Source organism: Microtus pennsylvanicus, chromosome 3, assembly GCF_037038515.1.
Source record: "Microtus pennsylvanicus isolate mMicPen1 chromosome 3, mMicPen1.hap1, whole genome shotgun sequence".
Lineage (NCBI taxonomy): Eukaryota > Metazoa > Chordata > Mammalia > Rodentia > Cricetidae > Microtus > Microtus pennsylvanicus.
In genome coordinates, this window is record NC_134581.1 from 89,131,618 (window position 1) to 89,151,235 (window position 19,618).

Consider the following 19,618-nt stretch of genomic DNA (forward strand, 5'->3'; position numbering starts at 1 on the left):
TGGGTAAAGTCCACAAACACCATTTCCACAGGAATTCCCACTTGTGCCACACCCAGAAAGAGACCGTTTTTCCAAATTTGGGTTTGAGGAAGTAGGTGCCCAGGAAGTTCAAACTTCTCTCTCTCTCTCTCTCTCTCTCTCTCTCTCTCTCTCTCTCTCTCTTCTCTTTCTTCCTTTCTTTCGTTTTTTTTCTATCTTTTTTTTTTTTTTTTTTGGAGACAGGGTTTCTCTGTGTAGCCCTGGCTGTCCTGGAACTTACTTGGTAGACCAGGCTGGCCTCAAACTCAGAGATCTCCCTGCCTCTCTGCCTCTTGAGTGCTGGAATTAAAGGCATGTGCCACCTCCTGGCCTCTTTTTTGTTTTCTTTTTAATAGACTTTCTGCCCAAAGTATTGAATTGCTTTCATCCTTTTTCTAGAGCACTGGGGGTGGACCCCCCATGTAAGAGGCAAGGGTGCTACCAATGAGCTCCCGCTCCTTATTTTTGGGACTTGCTCTCACTGTGCTGCTGCACTGGCTTCAAACTTGTGGACTTGGGTGACCTTCCTGGCCTAGCCTCCTCCTGAGTCGCTGGGACTGTAGGCTAGAGTCACTGTGCCTGGCTCCCCACGTACACGCGTGTTGTCCTTTGAGATGACCACGGGACCTCACTGATGCTAAGTACTCTGCCGCCAAGCTGGCAACCTCTGCCTCTTCTCTGGAAACATCATCTCCTCAGGTTGCCCAGGCTGGCCTCGGACTTGCGGTCCTCCTGGCGCAGTGTCTGGGAGTGCAGGTGTTGCTCCCACACCCAGCTCGGAAGTGCTTTGATTGCGTTTATGCAGCTAAGGCTTCTGGAAAGCAGGGCAGCAGACAGTGGTGTTCTCACACCTGTCTCAAAGGAGCAATCAGACCCAGGAAGATTCTACTGAGATGTCGTGAGCTCAAGCCTAGGCCGGGCTTCCTCCTCATTCCTAAACTTGAGCTGGCCCCAGGACGTGTCTGCTTGAGGGCTGAGACCAGGAGAACAAGCAAGGGTCAAGGGCTAAAGCAGAGAGCCGGAGGCAGGCTAGTGTCTCTCAGAGTAGCCTGAGCTGCTACGTGTGTGTGTGTTAGTTGGTAACAGAGAATGTAGGTCTCTGGAGCACCCCTTCTTAGGCTCCCCCCTGTCTCCCCAGTGAGGGCAGTGTCATCGCCTACTACTGGTCAGAGTTCAGCATCCCCCCGCACCTGGAGGAGGAGGTTGAACGAGCCATGGCTGTGGAGCGAGTAGTCACATTGCCACCTCGAGCACGGGCACTGAAATCCTTCATGCTGACCTCTGTGGTGGCCTTCCGTGAGTAAGGGGCAGACCAGGGTGGGGATGTGCGGCCCAGGATATAGAGGAGCGGGGCTGGAGGGCAACCTCACCGGCTCAGGTGCCCCGAGGACAGCTTGCTGACTGGCTCCTCCCTTTTGGTAACGAGGAAGCAAGAATAAGGAAACTGAGTGTTTAAGTGAAATGTTTGCCTTCTTGTCCTTCAGCCACTGACCCCAGACTGCTACAGAGGTCTCAGGATTGTAAGTATCATATTAACCCCTGGTGGGAAAGAAAAAGATCTTGTCAGATGCCCCTTAAGTTGTGGGGTTCCCAGAAGTTAGAGGATGTTTGAAGGACAGGCATTCATTTTTGTTCCTTTCCCCTCCAAGAAGCCCCCTTCCTTGTGTCTACCTGAGCTTTCCTTGATTTGGGATGTACTGGGGTGGGGCTATGCCTGGGGTGTGGCCTGCAGGGTGCACAGCTTCCTTCTGTCTTCTCTCTCACACAGACAGCTGCAACTTTGCCCTGCATGCCCACGGTGGGGAGGTGATGCGTTTCACCACCCCTGGCTTCCCTAACAGCCCCTACCCAGCTCATGCCCGCTGCCAGTGGGTCCTGCGGGGGGACGCCGACTTTGTGCTGAGCCTCACCTTCCGCAGCTTTGATGTCGCGCCCTGTGATGATTATGACAGTGATCTGGTCACCGTGTACGATACCCTGAGCCCCATGGAACCCCATGCCGTGGTGCGGTGAGTCTCCGAGGAAACAAGGGAGGTCTTGGCTGAGGGAGCCTGGCCCTCGCTGGGATGAACCATCTGAACTGATTGTGGTATAGGTTTGTGATGTAGTTTGTGATGTTTGGTCACAGGCCACTCTGAAACACACAGGGGAGGGCAGGTATGGTGCACACCAGCGTGAGCTCCAGGGAGTGAGCCAGGGGATCCTCAGCTTTGGCAGCATCAAGGCTGGTGTGCGTCCAGCAGAGAAGCATGGGCCTCCCTGACTGCCGAGAGAACTTGAGTCTGCTGCCAGAAAGGCAGATTTGTGACCAAGCAGAGATAGCCAGGCTTGCAGTCCAGTAGACAGTTACCATTGAGAAGGTAGATGGTTACAGTTCCCAAGAGGAGGGGACGCGGTACAACACAGCTCAGCATAGCAAAGCTCTTAGCATTCAGGGTAACACCGGAAGTGCCAGGTCAGCTGGGAGGCAGAGGGAGTAAGGAAGATTTTACGGTTTATTTAAGAAACAAAAACCTGAGGCTGGAGAAGTAGCTCAGTGGTTAAGAGCACTGGCTGCTCTTCCAGAGGTCCTAAGTTCAAGTACCAGCACCCACATGGTGGCTTACAACCATCTATAATGGGGTTTGAAGCCCTCTTCTGGCATGCAGGCATATATGTAGACAGAGCCCTCATGGTGGGGAGAGGGAGGGAGGGAGGGAGGAAGAAAGAAAGAAAGAGGAAAAGAAAGAGAAAGAAAGGCCGGGCGGTGGTGGCGCACGCCTGTAATCCCAGCACTCGGGAGGCAGAGGCAGGTGGATCTCTGTGAGTTCGAGACCAGCCTGGTCTACAGAGCTAGTTCCAGGACAGACTCCAAAGCCACAGAGAAACCCTGTCTCGAAAAAAAAAAAACCAAAAAAAAAAAAAAAAAAAAAAAAAAAAGAAAGAGAAAGAAAGAAAGAGAAAGAAAGAAAGAAAGAAAACCAAGACAGGGGAATAGCTTCGGATTGGCTCACTGGGATCATCTCAGCTCTGGAGCCAGGGCTGCCCCTAGCTGTCTGCTACCGGACCCCACATGTGACACCCGATGGAGCAAGTGTGGGGGCTGTGGATTGGCAGGCAGGCATCTGGAAGGTCTTGGTAGGTAAGCTCTCGTAGTTTCTTGCTGGTACCATGAAGGCAAAACCAGAGATGCCAGAGCATCACAATTACAGAAACTAAAGGTGTCATTACTATATGTGCTCAGGGGTGGGGGTGGGGCTGGCCCAAGATGGGTGTCCCACATAGCCCCATGTCACCCCATGTCAGGATGGAGTTCTTCTCACACTTATTAAGGGTGCTGGGGGATGGTCACCTTCTCCTTCACTCAGTAGGTCAAAGCCTTCTATCCATGTTGGCCCAAACCAAGACAGAACTATCTTTTGACACAGCTTAGAAGTCAGGACTAAGCCCCTTTCTCGTCTCTCTTTAAGTATCTGTCCCATCTGTTAACTGTGTATAAAAGAAATACCTGTGCTGGAGAGATGGCTCAGAGGTTAAGAGCCTGACTATTCTTCTAAAGGTCCTGAGTTCAGTTTCCAGCATCCACATGATGGCTCACAACCATCTGTAATGAGATCTGGCGCCCTCTTCTGGCCTGCAGGCATACACGCAGACAGAACACTGTATACATAATAAATAAAACTTTGAGAAAAAAAAAAAGAAATACCCCCCCCCCCCCAATGCCTAAAGCCAGGCATGTGGTTTATACTGAGTCCAGCACTTAGGAAACCGAGGCAGGAGGATTGTCCGCATTACCTAGTGAGTTCTAGAACAGCCTGGGCTATAAGTGTAAAACCCCCCATCCCCCCATCCCCACACATACACTAATTAGTGATTTGTTGATATTTGGGTTTTTTCTTTTTTGTTTTGTTTTGGTTTTGAGAAAGGGGCTCTATTCAGACAAAGCTGGTCTCAAGCTCACAGAAAGGATTACACTGTATTTGCTTGTTTTTTTGTTGTTTTAGGTTTTGTTTGTTTGTTTTTGAGAGAGGGGGCTCTTTTCAGATGAAGCTGGTCTCAGAGATCTGCCTGCCTTTGCTTCCTGAGCTGGGATTAAAGACGTGCGCCACCCACCCCTTTCATCATATATTAAGCATAGAATCCAGGGGGAGCTTCTTAACCTCTCTCAGTGATTCAGTGTCCTTCTCTGTGACGTGGTGGTTCTACTGCCTACTGTAGATTGTCATGGAGATTTTGAGTCAATAGATTGGCTAGGGTTGTAGCTCAGCAGTTGAGTGTTTGTATAGAGTTGAGTTTATCCCCAGCTCTGAAAAGAAATGAACACAAACCATTCACCGAGAGCTATGTCTGTCAAGCTATTTTTTGAAGAGATTTATTGTTACCATTATTTCTTATCTATAAATATGTGTGAGCAAATGCCATGAGTATGCAGAGGCCAGAAGGGGGTCCCAGATGCCCTGGAGCTGCAGTTATGGGCAGTTGTGAGGTGTCCAACACGGGTGCTGGGAATGGAACTTAGGTTCTCTGGGAGACCAGCAGGTGCTCTTAATCACTGAGCCGTCTCTCCAGTCCCCTTTTGACGTGTTCTTAATAAGAAAATATTCAGAAGGCAAACACAGGCAGATATCTGAGTTCTAAGTAGCTAAAGCTACATAGTGAGAACGTTTCTTAAAACAAACAGAATAATCTCTAGCTTTGTCAGCGACTGTCAGGTGGGCCAAGCTGGGTGTGCACAAGCCCATGCTGGAGCAATGAGGAAGACACAGTCCAGTGTAGTGGGCTTTCATCTGAGGCTCTGTGCTTCTCCGGGCTCAATTAAAGCATCCAGACTGGCTCTGAGGCCAAGCAAGGTCATGTCGTATGCAGAGTTCGCGTGTAATGTAGTGGCCACACATACCCTTATGGTAAACCTGCCCGTCATGGTGCTAACCCATTGGAGTTTGCCTGAAGCCTGTTGCCAAGGAGATAGCTGAGCAGCACTGGGGTACTCTGAGGGTCCCAAACTCTTATTGGGTTGGAGAAGACCCCACAGACAAGTTCTTTGTTGTTAGGTTTACTGGGCCATTTAATGAATCTCAAAACTCCAGGAAGCCCCAGGTCAGTCCATAGCTCAGGGAGCTTCCCAGACTGATAATGCAGCCTTGGAAAGGACTACAAATCCCAAAATACTGCTGATGGTTTGCACTCTACAGATTGTAGGAGGCACAGGATGCTCCAGCTGCAATGTAGCCGCTAACATAACGAATGCTGATTAAATTTATACCTGATAAATAATTCAGAACAATAAAATAATTAAATTTTAGCTTGGCATGTACCGCCAGCACTCAGAAGACTAAGGAAAAAGGCTAAGAATTTGTGGCTAGCCTAGGCACTACACAGTGAGACCTGTTTCCCAAGAGTCTTACTCTGTAGCCTAGGATAGCCTTGAACCCTCAGCCTCCCGTTGCTGGGGCTTCAGATCTGTGCTACTATGCCTCTTTTTTTTGGGAAACCTTTTGACCCTGCCCTTGCTCTTCTGTGCTCGAGTGTAGGGTTAGAAATGAGGTCCCCGGGCCTCTCTGATCAGAAGCTAAGCTGTGGTGAAAGGTCTGTCACTAACTCCAGTTCTCTGCCTTGCAGGCTGTGTGGCACCTACCCTCCCTCCTACAACCTGACTTTCCTCTCCTCCCAGAACGTCTTCCTTGTCACGCTGATAACCAACACCGACCGGCGGCATCCCGGCTTTGAGGCCACTTTCTTCCAGCTGCCTAAGATGAGCAGTAAGGATGGGCAGGGCCAACGGTGGGCATGCTATCAAATTGTAGAGAGGTACAGGCCTTAGAGGGTCTCCTGAACCCAGGAAGATGGCAGACTGGGCCTTCATGGGGACAGGCTGGAAGCTGAGACCAAAGGGCATTTTGCTAGCCACCCAGATCAGGGACGGTTATTTTTATTTTTTATTTGACAGGGTCTCAGTGTGTAGCCCTAGCTGTCCCAGAACTCACTATGTAGACCAAGCTGCCTCAAGCTCAGAGATTGGCCTGACTCTGCCCCCCAAGTTGGGATTAAAGGCGAGTGCCACCACGCCCAGCTAAGGGACCACTTGTAAAAGTAGTTGGCTTTGAGCACTTTGCCAAAGTCCAGTGTCCTGTTTGTAGACAGGTGGCACGGGGCTTGAGTTCTAGACTGTACAGCTCTTCCGCACCCCCTGACTGGGGATCCTTAACTTCCCCACTTTCTCCTGCCTTTTTTCTCAGACTGTGGAGGCTCCTTGAATGAAGTCCAAGGAACATTTAGCAGCCCCTACTATCCAGGCCACTACCCACCCAACATCGACTGCACATGGAATATCAAGGTAGGATGTGTGTGTGTGGGGGTGGGGGTGTTGAGTGCATCAGGACAGAACTTGAGGATGAACAGAAGGGAGACAGTGGCTCCTTCAGTAACCCAAAGAGCCACATTCATGAGCCCCACAAGACTGGGCCAACAGTCCAAGGAGCCGCTTGCTGCAGACTGGCCACACTCAGACTTACGTCCTAGGTAACTGCCGAGAGAACATGGCCACTTATTTGTCTTTTCTGTGTGTCAGCCTGCTTCTGGGTAAACTGAGGCTGAGTGTCTGTCTGTGAGGTGTTGTCATGATGATGCCATGAGTGTGTGAAACAGAGCAAGTAAGAGGGGCTTTTAGGTGTCTTTCACTTCCTCCCTGTTGGAAGTCTTCCCTTAAAGATTTTGAGACACTGTGCTACTTATTTAAAGTAATAAAATACAAATTCTCATTCACACATTTGTGGTTTTGATTTCCAAGTTTCAATTACTTATGGTCAATCACAATCTAAAAATGTTAAATGGAAAATTCCAGAAATAAGTAATTCGTGCATTCTACATTGCTCATCATTCTGAGGAACACGGTGACATCTTTGGCAGTCCTAGTCCATCCACATGGGTGAGAATAGCCACTCTGTCCAGGGTGCCCAGGCTGCATGTGCTACTTGCCCGTTAATTACTTAATAACCTTCCTGGTTATCACGCTGGCCGTTGTGTATCATAGTGCTTGCATTCAAAGAACTCTTACTTAATAATGGTCCCCAAATGCTGGCTCTTTGGCTACACCACAGAGAAAAGATATAAAGTACCACAAGTGAGTATCTTATTTCATGAGAATAGTGAAGAAGCCATTATGTTGACGTTGTTCAGACTTGTGGATTATGTTAGAGAAATAAGCCAGGCACAAGGAAGACAAGGGTCACATGACCATGCTCGTCTGTGGAATCCCTAAGAGTTCTTAGAAACTGAGAACATGGGAGAGAACAGGGAGGAGAAGCTGACTGGTGGGGGTGATGTTTGGTTAGAGGGCAGCCGGGCACTCTGATGTAAGGATTATGTAGTATTAATGTATATCAATTTTACGTTTTATGTATCCATTAAAATAAATCTTAAAACCTAAAAAAACAAAAAGGGCAAACCCATATCTAAGAGGAAAAATCTTAGTGTGTGGGGTTCATATACTACCCTGCTCCATTGCCCTCCCATGGACATCCTTTGGGTTAAGAAACAGCAAAAGAAGCCAGGGTCTCCAAAGCATCTCTCTGTCCAGGTGCCTAACAACCGGAACGTGAAGGTGCGCTTTAATCTCTTCTATCTGGTGGACCCCAACGTACCACTGGGCACCTGTCCCAAGGACTACGTAGAGATCAACGGGGAGAGGTGAGCCCCAGAGGGGGCAGTCATCACCCTAGGGTCGGGAGGGCTGGGTTCCAGCATCCCCGTTGTCTGGTTGCCCCCCAATCGTCCTCAGCCTCATACTTGCCCTCTAGGTACTGTGGTCAGAAGTCCCAGTTCGTTGTCAGCAGCAACAGCAGCAAGATGACAGTCCGCTTCCACTCTGATCAGTCCTACACAGACACCGGCTTCCTCGCCGAGTACCTGTCCTATGACTCCAACAACCGTGAGTGGATGCAGTGACTGGCGCAGGAAGTGCTCTGTCCTGCACTGAGCGTCCTCTGAGAGGGCACAGCCTCCCATGCATCTCCCAGCAGCTTTACGGGGAAAACATGTCTGTTTCTTTAAAAGGCTGGACCCTGTGTTAGAAGAGCTTGCTAAGCAAGCACCTGCGAGGCCCTGGGTTCGAGCCCCGGCATGAAAACAAGGAAAGGCTGAGAGCTAGTATCCTGTGCTTCTCAGATCTGCTCCCCATAGCGCGGCAAAGGAAGGCCCAGGACTCTCCTTCCCGACCCCCTGGGTCCGGCCTCTTTGGTTCAGCATCACAGTGACTTTTGAGAATCTGTACTTCTCTTGGGAACCTACTAGCACTGTTAGGATTAATCTGTAGTTTTGAAACACTAGAAAATACAATTGTCTGTGTGAACAGCAATCCGTTGGCATACACAGTACAGGTTTGAGAGTCCCATACCTAGAATACTTAGGACTAGAAGTGTGGTAGGTTTCAGCCCTAACATTTTTGTGTATATACACAGTGAGGTATCTTGGGAAGGGGACCCAAGTCTAGACTTGGAATTTGGTAGTTCACGTAGTAGAGTGCTTGCTGCAGAGCACGAGAACCTGGGTTTGATCCCCAACACCTACACACCAAGCTGGATTGTGTAGCCATATCTCAGAGCCGGGGAGGCAGACATGGGAGCCTGCTGGCCAGCCGCTGTAGCTAAACTGACAATGCTTTTGGTTCAGTGAGAAGGCCTGACTTAAAAAACAAAACCAAACAAACAAAAAGTGGAAAGCGATTGAGGACGACACATGATTTTAACTTCTGGCTTTGTGTGCACGGATATAGACGTGCACCATGGACACATGGATATGTACACACACATACATAAAAGTGAAGTTTGTTTCTCCTGGACCTCGTTACACAGCACAACCGCACATCTGTGTTCTGACTGGTCACATGAGGTCAGGCATGTGGCTTTCCCCTATGGCGTTATGTAAACTCTCAAAAAAATTCTGCCTCCCTCTGGGCTTTGGTGTTTTGGCTGAGGGATGTTCAACCTGTAACTTTTAATTTTGACCCTGAATCATGGAGTAACCCTTTCGAAGGCATTTTAAGTACTTAAATTCACCTTTGATTTAAGATGTAACTGCAGGGGCTAGAGAGATGGCTTAGGGATCAACAGCATCTATTACTCTTGCAGAGGATCTGGGTTTGGTTCCCAGCACCCATAGAGTGGTTGGTTCACAACCATCTGTTAACTCTGGGTCCAGAGGCCATGATGCCCTCTTCTGGTCTCCATGGGCACTGCATGCATGTGGTGCATAGACATACATCCAGGCAAAACATTCCCACAGATAAAATAAAAATAAATAAACCAAAGAAAGAAAGAAAAAAAAGAAAGGAAGGAAGGAAGGAAGAAAGAAAGAAAGAAAAAAAAAGACAAAAAGCAACACAACGACATAGTTTCCAAGAATCTTACTAGATGGCAGATACCTTTGGTATAGGACATGCTTGTGACGAAAGTGTGTGTGTGTGTGTGTGCGAGGGCAGTGATAACAGACTTCCCACAGTTCTGTCCTCAAGGAGCAATTGTCAGACCTCTCCCTGTTTCAGGAACACTGAACTTCAGATCACGTGTTAGCATGAAGGACTGGTGTTGTTTTCATTTGGCTAGGAGCACACCCCATGGACCCTCTGCCCTGTAACCCCACAGGCAGTTTGTGATGTCAGAGGACTCTGCCAGGGACACACAGGGGGGATAGTGGACGGCTCTTCACACAGCTGGCTGCTCTCCCCCATGGCTATGCTCAGCTCAGTCCGTGGTCAGTGCCAACCGCCTGCTGCCCATTCTGGCTGCTGATTTAAGAGCTCCCGTTGTCAGATTTGGGCCTCTGTAGTTGGAGGATGTTCATTCGTTTCCTGGCTGCTCAGACTCGAAATAATCACACAGAAATTCTGTTATTTAAAACACTGCTTGGCCAATCACTTAAGCACATTGCTAGCTCGCTCTTATATCTTAAATTAAGCCATTTCTATTCATCTGTGTATCGCCATGTGGCTGTGACTTACTTGCAAGGTTTCGGCAGGCTCCGGCAGAGGCATCTGTCTCCTGTGGCGGCTACATGGCATCTCTCTTACTCCGCCTACTCTCTCTTTACTCTGTTTAGTCATTGGCTAAAAGCAGCTTTATTCTTTAACCAATAAAAGCCACACATATACAGAAGGACTTCCCACACCAGTTCTCAGTGTCCCTTTGCTTGCAGGCTGAGTTCTCAGTGGGGCTGTGAGGTGGCTACTAGGGAGAGAGGGGACAACCATGGACTTCAGGCCTTTTTCTTCCCTACAGCGTGCCCAGGGATGTTCATGTGTAACACCGGACGGTGCATCCACAGAAACCTGCGCTGTGACGGCTGGGCAGATTGCCCAGACTACAGTGACGAGAACAATTGCCGTAAGTCCTGCCATGGCCTGCCGTCTTTCACCCCCTGCCCTGTCCCCTCCTGCCTCTTCCTACTGTCTCATCCCCTTTTCTTGTCCAGTGGCCTGGCCTTTTCCTGCCCTGGTTCTGTCTTGTCAGTTTTGTGGCCTTGTTTGCTGTGTGACCCCGTTCTCACTGCTGTATCCTTCCCACCCCCCACTATGGGAGACCGAGGCAGGCAGGCGAGTGTCTGTCAGCATCAACCGCTGGTGATGCAGAGCAGCTCGCTGCTGTTCAGATGGAACAGCATCTCTGGCAGCTGTGACTGCCCAGGCTACTGCTGGGGGCCTCCAGCTGATTCTTCTGCTCCCATCCAGGATGCAACACCACCAGCCAGTTCATGTGCAAGAACAAGTTCTGCAAGCCCCGCTTCTGGGTGTGTGACGGCGTCAATGACTGTGGGGACGGCAGCGATGAGGAGGGGTGCAGTAAGTGCCCCAGGAGGGGGCTGCTGTGGATCCCACTGCCTGCCTGGCCCAACGAGCCAGGACACGCCAGCAGTTGCTAAGGACCTCTGCCTTTCTAGGTTGCCCTGCTGAGACTTTCAAGTGTTCCAGCGGCAAGTGTGTCCCTCAGAGCCAGAAGTGCAATGGCAAGGACGACTGTGGCGATGGGTCTGATGAGGCCTCGTGTGACAGTGGTGAGGCCCGGCCCCAGCTGGCTGTCGGGGGGGATTTTCTTAAGTCCCACACTGGAATGCAAAATGTTGGGTTTTTTTTTCTCTTTTGGCTGTTTTGTGGGAACATCACCCAGATCCCAAATAAATCACACAGGTTGTCTTGTTCTTTCTTATAAATGCCCTGGCTTAGCTTGGCTTTTCTTACCCTAAATTATCCCATCTACCTTTTGCCCCTGGGCTTTTTCCTTTTCTTACTTCTGTATTCTTACCTTCACTCTTACTCCGTGGCCGGCTGGCTGCCTGGCCCCTTCTTTTCTTTCCCTTAATCTCTCTTGCCCTTTTCTTCTCCTCCTATTTCTTCTCTCTGCCTGCCAGCCCCGCCTATCCTGTCTCCTGCCCTTTCAGCTCTTTATTTATTGCCCTTTCAGCTCTTTATTTAAACCATCAGGTATTTCAGACAGGCTGAAATGCAGCATAAAAGAACGCAACACATCTTTGCATCTTTAAAGCAAATGTTGCACAGCATAAACAAATGAAACACATCTTAAAATACATTCTTCTCACTGAAGTTGCACCCCAACGTAGTAGCTAGTATCAGGCTCTATGGAGTGCACCCAGAGTTTGTAAACTTAAGTTTTCTGTGTATTAAGTCTGGGAAGAATTTCCCAGAAGGTGGAGAACCTGTAGCTGGTCTGAAAGGACAGTGGACATGGGTGTGATAAATGGGGCCCACTAGGGTGAGGGGTGCAAGATGGAAGTGCCACCTGGGGTTTTACTGCCAAAAGATCGATTTCCCTGTGCTGTGTCCTCTCCCCTAAACAGTGAATGTCGTCGCCTGCACCAAATATACTTACCGTTGCCAGAATGGGCTCTGTTTGAACAAGGGCAACCCTGAGTGTGACGGCAAGAGGGACTGTAGTGATGGCTCGGATGAGAAGAACTGTGGTACGTGGGGCAGCTGCGTGTGGTGCGGGGTGCTTGCTGCGCAAAGTAAAGGCCCAGGGGCGGAGATCCGGCCAGAACCTCACTCCCCCAGCCCAGTGCCCACTGTACAACTTGGCATAAGCACACCGTCCCATGGGAAGCCAGCAAGCATGTCAGCGCCTCCAAAACACAGCTGGCATACTGGCCGCTCCAAAGGTAGATAGCCATGGGCGAGTGGCTCGAGGGAGGAAGAGCCCAGCTGCCCGAGCACAAGACAGGGCTTTGTTTTCACCCGTGCATCCCTTAAGCTACAGCCTGTGAGCCCTAGAAGAGCTGGCTGGGTTGCCTTCGTGTCCCCGTGCACTGTGCTCTGAGCCGGGGGCAGCACTGGGCATGGAAATCTAGGCAAGCGACACCACACCGAGCCTGAGCAAAGTGACTGGTGTCTGGAGTCTTGATGCACTTGTGCGGCGCAGCACTGGATGGGGAGGACGGAGGAGCCGTGAGGCTTCGCACCCTTCTGCTCTGGTGTTGCTGCGCATGCCCCGGGGAGATTCCTGTGCCGAGGAGTCTCCTTGTGCGCAGCGAATGTCCCTTTCATGCTCAGCGACTTCACTTTGGTTCTCTGTCCCCTCTCCAGACTGTGGGCTGCGATCGTTTACCAAACAGGCCCGGGTGGTTGGTGGCACAGATGCAGACGAGGGCGAGTGGCCCTGGCAGGTGAGCCTCCACGCCCAGGGCCAGGGCCACTTGTGTGGGGCCTCGCTCATCTCTCCCAACTGGCTGGTCTCTGCAGCTCATTGCTTTATGGATGACAGAAATTTCAAGTAAGTATCCAGGCGTGCAGTAAGGCCTCCTATGTGCCAGGGTGAGCTGGCACCAGGGCAGGGGGATGGAGGAGTGGCAGGTACCCCAGGAACAGTCCTAAGAAAATTTAACTTTTTTATGTGTGTGTGGGGGGGGGCGTGTTGCAAACGGGTCTTTCTACATAGCCCTGACAGTCCTGGGACTCACTATATAGGCCAGGCTGGCCTCGAACTCACAGAAATCCACCTGTCTCTGCCTCCTAAGTGTTGGGATTAAAGGCATGAGCCATCACCACCTGACAAGGCAGGAGTATCTTAAAGTCAAGGTTATGTTTGGTTACAGTGACTTAAAGTTCCAGGCCAGCCTGGGATACATGAGACCCTGTCTCAAAAAAAAAAAAAAAAAATTAAAAAAAAAAAAAGAATAAAAGGATTGATATAGTCAGCTTCCATTAGTGTTGGTATTTGGGAAATACGTGTGAATAAGATTTGTTCCGTGTATTTCACAGGCTGGCTAGGACAGAGGGTAAAATATGCATACATGCTTGTGTGCACCCACATACACACATGTATAGGCACACACATGTAGCAAAAGCTGTGCCGGAAACAGGTATGGGCTACCTTGGGCCCTGGCTCTGTTTGGACCTCCTGAGAGGTCCAGGCGGGTCTGGGCGGAGTGGTGGAGCTGTGGTTCAGACGCCCGGGAAGAGGGAGTCCCGTGTAGGGAGGCTGGGCTGGTGGGGTGAAGTTTCCCCATCCTTGCCCATTTCCCTATTCAGTTTCGCCTCCCGGTCTTTCCCTTTGTGCTCCATATCTTCTCGCCCCCAGCCCCCACTCCGCAGGCTTTGGCTGGCAAAGCTGTAGTTGAGTTTGAGGTTTGCTTCCTTCCCTCCTACCTCCCATGCAGTCCTTGTCACCACCCTGTCCTCTGTGGGATGCTGTAGTTGGTTTTTATGTCTCACCCCACGTACACGCTGAACTTGACATTGGCTCTAGGGCCATTCTTGGAATATCATAGACGTCCGCAAACGATTGAAAAACGGGTGGACGAATACACCATTGGGGTAGAGGAAGAGTGGGAGGCCACATTAGAAAGTGGAAGGCTTTGGGCTGGAGAGATGGCTCACTGGTGAAAGGGGATGTACTGTCTAGAGGACGTGAGTCCTTGAGCATCCAAATCAGACGCTTTACAGCTGCCTATGACGCCAGGTCCAGGGGGACCCAAGACCTTTTACTATGCTTAATAAAGTCTCTGGTTTAGGGTTAAGCCCAAGTAAGAGGGCTTCCCTCTGCCTCCTGGTCCTCGGCAGCTGCTTAGGGCTTTGTTTATGGTGGGCAGCCCACAGAAGGCTTCCCGGGCACTCATACCCTCCCACAGATGTGTGACCGCTCTCCCGCCTTTCTGCCAGGTACTCAGACGCCTCGAAGTGGACGGCCTTCCTGGGTCTGCTGGACCAGAGCAAGCGCAGCTCCTCTGGGGTGCAGGAGCACAAGATCAAACGCATCATCACCCACCCGTCCTTCAATGACTTTACCTTTGACTATGACATCGCCTTGCTGGAGCTCGAGAAGCCCGCGGAGTACAGCACTGTCGTGCGACCCATCTGCCTGCCCGACACGACCCACGTCTTCCCTGCGGGCAAGGCCATCTGGGTCACAGGCTGGGGGCTCACCCAAGAAGGAGGTGAGCATCTGTCGAGCCAGGCCAGGGCCTGCAGAGAGCCTTAGGCCTTCTGCTTACACACTTGCAGCCCCTTGGTGTCTAGCCTTGACGGCACAGAGTTCAGTCTGTGGATGACTCAACCTCCTGGTGCCTGTCAGGATGATGCTGTTGGGGGTAGAAAGGAATAGGAAATTCTTAGTAAAAGGTGTAGAATTTGCAGGCTGGGCTCTTAATTAAAGCCTCGACTCTGCACCCAACAGCCTAGTGGCCAGTTGCTCAATCTAGAAACTGTGGCTACTCACCTGCAAAGACATGCTAAGTGTGGCTGAGGGGTGGGCGCTATCTTTGACTTAGACAAGCCTTTGAGCTGGGCCTGCAACATTACCCATTGTGGGGCTTTTGTGCCCTGTGGAGGGAAGGCAGTTTGTAGGGAAACTTTGGATTGAAAAACTCCATTATTACAAGACCAGTCTAGCACATTGTGACTTACAGTCACGGAGGCATTTTGTGGCATTTTTGGTGTTCCTCCTTTCTACCCATGCCTTACCTTGGAGCATGACCTGCCAACAGCAATGTCACTGTGCAGTCTGTCACTGTGCATGGCTGCACAGTACCCTTCCATGTGCTATTAGCTACCTGCCCATCTATCTGCCGGCTGCAGGCACTTGGGCTATTTCCAAGCCCTGCTTGTAGACTTGAGCGGTGGGGAACTCCACTAAGTTTCCCCTGTGCAGGGTGGCTTCTCTGGGGAACTACCTGCCTCAGTCTGTCCTGGCTTACTGTCTTCCCAGGCACTGGAGCACTGGTCCTGCAGAAGGGCGAGATCCGTGTCATCAACCAGACCACCTGTGAGGGCCTCTTGCCACAGCAGATCACCCCACGGATGATGTGTGTGGGTTTCCTCAGCGGGGGTGTAGACTCCTGTCAGGTGTGTGAAGAGGCCGAGCTGGAGGAGTAGGGACCTAGAAAGGCTGGAGCTGGGGAAAGGCCAGGCCGGGGAGGGGAAGGGCCAGGCAGAGGGTGATGGGAAAGAGGCAGGGCTAGGGAAAGGCAGAGAAAAGAGGGGCCTAACTAGGCTGGAGCTAGGGAGAGGTGGGGTCAAGCCTGGGCAGGGGAGAGCAGAAGTCAAGAGGGCAAGCCGAGGGGTCAACTGGGCATGGGAGGGGCCAGTTTGGTGGAGGCCGCTCCTGAGAGTTTGGGCAACGGCCTCATGCAGAGAATCTGTTTTGACTTAGGGTGACTCTGGTGGCCCCTTGTCCAGCGTGGAGAAAGAAGGACGAATGTTCCAGGCTGGTGTGGTGAGCTGGGGTGAAGGCTGCGCTCAGAGGAACAAGCCAGGCGTGTACACGAGGCTCCCTGTACTTCGGGACTGGATCAAAGATCAGACTGGGGTGTAGAAGCATGGATGATCTGCCATAACATCCACAGGGATGACCCATGTGCACACCTGGAGAGAGGCCAGGACCATGGAGGACATTGAATCTGTGGCCTCGGCCCCACAACCCAGGCTGTGAGCTGGATCCCAGGACTCAGGGTTCTTCTTTGGCTCCCAAGTGGGGCCAGGAGTTGAGCAGAGAACTTCAGTGCCCGTAGCTCGGCTGAGGGCAAGGATTTGATGGCAGCCTTCCACTCTTGTCCTGAGCTGGGTGAAGATGACCTTTGCCTGGATACCTGACTCTAAAGGGGCAACGATCACTGAGCCCCTGGGAGCCCTGAGGGTGGAGGGGCTGAGGTCCCCTAGGGTCACTCTCTTCAGGAAACCCTACCCCCAGGGACCGCGGAAAAAAAGTGGAACCTAAGATTGGAATTGCGTTGCTGGCTCCAGGGGTGGGTATTTGTTAGTAAAACATTTTATTTCTTTTTAGGTAACTTGTTTTTCTTGCCATAGTGGGCTCTCCTCCCCCCCACCCCTTCTAGGAAGGGTTCCCCTTGCACAGACTGGAATGAAATTTCCTTTAGCATAAACTGTATGGTGTCATACTGGGTGTAGACCACAGTGCCTTGCCGTCCCTAGGCCAGAGGTTATTTCTGTCCTCTGTTGTAGCAGGTGCTCACTTAGATGCCAGGGCCTGACTCCCTGACTGCGACAGTCAGGAGGGAGTTTCAGGGAGAGGCATCATGTGGAGAGAGGGCACTGTGGTTGCCCACGCCTGGCCCTACCAGTGGTGGGGGATGCTGGTGGTGACATGTCAGAGGAAGAGGACGGTGCAAAGGGTTGTAGGTTTGCATTCAGTGCAGAGGTGGTCATATATGCTGAGTGTGTGCATATATGCGTGCATGGGGCGTGCATGGACTGGCTGTCAGCATGGTTGGGTGGACAGATGGGTACCAGTTGAGGGATGATGATGATGTTGCATTGCAGACAGGTACCTAGACCTCCTGGCCATCCCTCCTGTGTCTTTATAAAATGTTCTCTCCCTGTTCGGAGTGTCCCAGGGTAGATCTGGGGAGAGGTTAGAGATCTCTCTCTCTCCCTCCCTTCCTCCCTCCCTCCCTCCTTCCCTCCTCCCCCTTTCTTGTTTTTATTTGTTTTTCAAGACAGTGTTTCTCTGTGTAATAGTCCTGGCTGTCCTGGAACTTGCTTTGTGAACCAGGCCACCCTCGAACTCATAAAGGTCTGAGTAGTGGGATTAAAGCCTTAGAAGGCTCCCGAAGCCCTGTATGGGTGAGGCTGGGGAAAAGGAGTGGCCCCCGGTGGACTTAGCAGGGACTGTGCTAGTGGCAAGAGGGAAGACGTCTTTCTTTGCCCATCATCTACTCCGGCTCACACGCCTCAAGCTCCGGATGGTGCTATCACTGTTGGACTTTGTTCTGGGTGAGTTTAGTTAACAAAAGGGAAGAGAGTTATCGTCTGTGCGGGGTCTCTGGTTTTAGCCTGAGTGTTTTCTGGGAAGATTCACCAGGTAAATAACATTCCTTTTCTCCTGACATGCTGCTCCTTCCTGGTGGTGTGGGACAGAAGGACGCAGCCAGGCTCTATGTTAAGTGAGGGGTTGCACGGCACATATGTGAGCTGATTCCATGCGTATGTGCATAGCCAGCTCACACATGCTATTTCAGGGAGGCTGGTGCAGACTGGGCCACCCACACAGCATCTCAATGTCCAGCAGAGCTGCCATCCACAGCACGGACTCATTCCCTGACAGTAAACACGCAGGCGGGGCTGCCTGGAAACTTCTTGGGAAAGGCATTCTGCTCTACCCCACTGTTCCAGGTTAATGTAGGCCCCACTCTCTATTTTCTGCCTGGGAACTCGTTAGCCTTGGGGGCCACTTCTTTCTTTCCGGGACCCTAGAGGTGGAGACCAGGCCTGTAGTCTTGGACAGTGGATCTCCAAGAGTGGTCCTTAGGCAGGAGCTTTAAGAGCCTGGGGCGTTCGTAGGTAGAACTTCCCACAGGGCTCCTGAGATCTCATTCTGGAGGTGCAGGCAGCAGCGGTTCACTCTGGAGATCTCCTGAGGGTTACTAACACAAGTTGGAGATGGAGAAGCAGTGTCAGAAGGGGTTGTTACTCTGAGGTTGCCATGGAGGGCTCCGTATGACATCCTGAGCAAGGTCTGCTGAGGTATTCTTGATCCTAAAGTATTAGCAGAATCCTTGGAATGGCTTCTAATCCCTAGGAACTCCACCAGATGTTGATGCTTCCAAAACTGATTATGGAGACTGGCAAGTGGTTCAGTGTGTGAAAGGGCTTGCGGCCAAGCTTGGCGACCTGAATTCTGGCCCTAGGATCCACATGGTGAAGGAAAGAGCTGACTCTCAATTGCCCTTTGTACTCTGCCCACACTCTGGCAGACACACAAAGAAATGTACTAAAACAATAAATAAAATAAAATTGTATATAAATCAAGGTTATGAAGCCAAGTCTGGCTATTCTATTGACAGATTAAAATAGGCTAAGGACCCATAGCCAGAAGGAACTCAGTCATCACTGAGAGGGACAAGTCACTAGTACCACCAGAGTCAGGGGACACCAGAGGTGCCACTGCACTGTGGAGCACTCGGCTACACCGCTCTGCAGTGGTATTGAGCATTGGCCCATCTTAGCTTTACTGAGGCAAGTCAGGGGGACTCATGGCCAAGACTGTTTTGCACACATTTGCATTTTCAATTCACAAACTCAGCTCCAAGCATGTGACAGAAATTTCAATTTAATTAGGACAGGCTGCAATAGCCGTAGCCAGGGTCCATTGTGCGGGGCATGGGATGAATAATGCATTCGGAGACCACTCACTGCCATTGCAGCCTGGGGCGAAGGTGCTGAAAGCTGGAGAGCCCTCTACTCCACCCCAGGCAGCCAGGCACGGGTGTCTCCCCTATGCCTGCGAAGTGCTGAGCTCCTTGCCCAGACGGGCCTGTCACTGGGTTCCATGCTCCACACTGGCCTTTACACAGGGCTCTATATACTTCAGTTTGCTCCGTGCATTCTGTAGCTTGCCTTGCATCCTGTGCCGTTCTCTGGGCAGCCTGACATGGAGTTAAAGGATGATGGGGATGGGGGAGCTGGAAGAAGTGGTCACGACAGGTGAGATGTGGTGTGTAACATCTAGCCTCTCGGCTTCTGCCCCACTGCATAGATGAAGGCATCTTAAGAGCTGGTGATGTAGCTGGGTCTGAGAGGATGAGGCAGCGGTGGCAGCAGTGCCAGGCTGAGAGCCTCCCTGCTCGCAGATAACCCGTGTGCAGCTGGGCTTCCTGGCGATAGCTCGGTGTTGAAACTGGCCACACAAGCTCAGCACACACCATGGAGTCTTCCCCTGGCTGACCGTCTTCCGTTGGGGATCTCAAAGCCATTCATCTTTTGGTCCTCCCAAACTGCCTGGCATCTCTGTTATTTTAGCCACTTATCAAAATCTCAGAAGTTAATGAACACACTCAGGTCCTGTGTGCTGCATCTACAAGAACTCCAGCCTCCATCAAGGTTCTGCAGGAGACAGTGAAATAGGTTAGGGAGTGTCAAATCCTATAGCTAGGGGACTCCTGATTCACAGCCACTGGGCAGGACTGGCTGCAAAGGGGTCATTCAGGTTTCAGTCCACATGGTGGCAGTGTTGTGCTGCCATAGGATCGAGAGTCCTTCACAAGGTGGGGCCAGATTCTAGGCTGTCTGTCCTCCTTCCTTTCCTTTATTATATCTTTTTTTTTTGTTTTTGTTTTCCGAGACAGGGTTTCTCTGTGGCTTTGGAGCCTGTCCTGGAACTAGCTC

The 19,618-nt window shown here is 51.1% G+C and overlaps 1 protein-coding gene across 2 annotated transcripts in view; it reads left to right on the forward strand.

The window, feature by feature from the left end:
• The window catches only part of St14 (ST14 transmembrane serine protease matriptase), a 37,934-nt gene extending 21,658 nt beyond the window's left edge, over positions 1–16,276 (forward strand). The window contains exons 5-19 of one of the 2 annotated variants that reach the window (XM_075966450.1): positions 1,157–1,314; positions 1,503–1,538; positions 1,787–2,027; positions 5,617–5,756; positions 6,234–6,331; positions 7,574–7,683; positions 7,794–7,924; positions 10,269–10,373; positions 10,718–10,828; positions 10,927–11,040; positions 11,842–11,964; positions 12,584–12,770; positions 14,159–14,433; positions 15,204–15,340; positions 15,648–16,276. In XM_075966450.1, the coding sequence (XP_075822565.1) occupies positions 1,157–1,314; positions 1,503–1,538; positions 1,787–2,027; positions 5,617–5,756; positions 6,234–6,331; positions 7,574–7,683; positions 7,794–7,924; positions 10,269–10,373; positions 10,718–10,828; positions 10,927–11,040; positions 11,842–11,964; positions 12,584–12,770; positions 14,159–14,433; positions 15,204–15,340; positions 15,648–15,809 (2,128 nt within the window). In that variant the 3' untranslated portion in view covers positions 15,810–16,276. The remainder of the gene's footprint in view (positions 1–1,156; positions 1,315–1,502; positions 1,539–1,786; positions 2,028–5,616; positions 5,757–6,233; positions 6,332–7,573; positions 7,684–7,793; positions 7,925–10,268; positions 10,374–10,717; positions 10,829–10,926; positions 11,041–11,841; positions 11,965–12,583; positions 12,771–14,158; positions 14,434–15,203; positions 15,341–15,647) is intronic. The other variant, XM_075966449.1, reaches the window with a different exon arrangement.
• Positions 16,277–19,618: the final 3,342 nt, after the last annotated feature.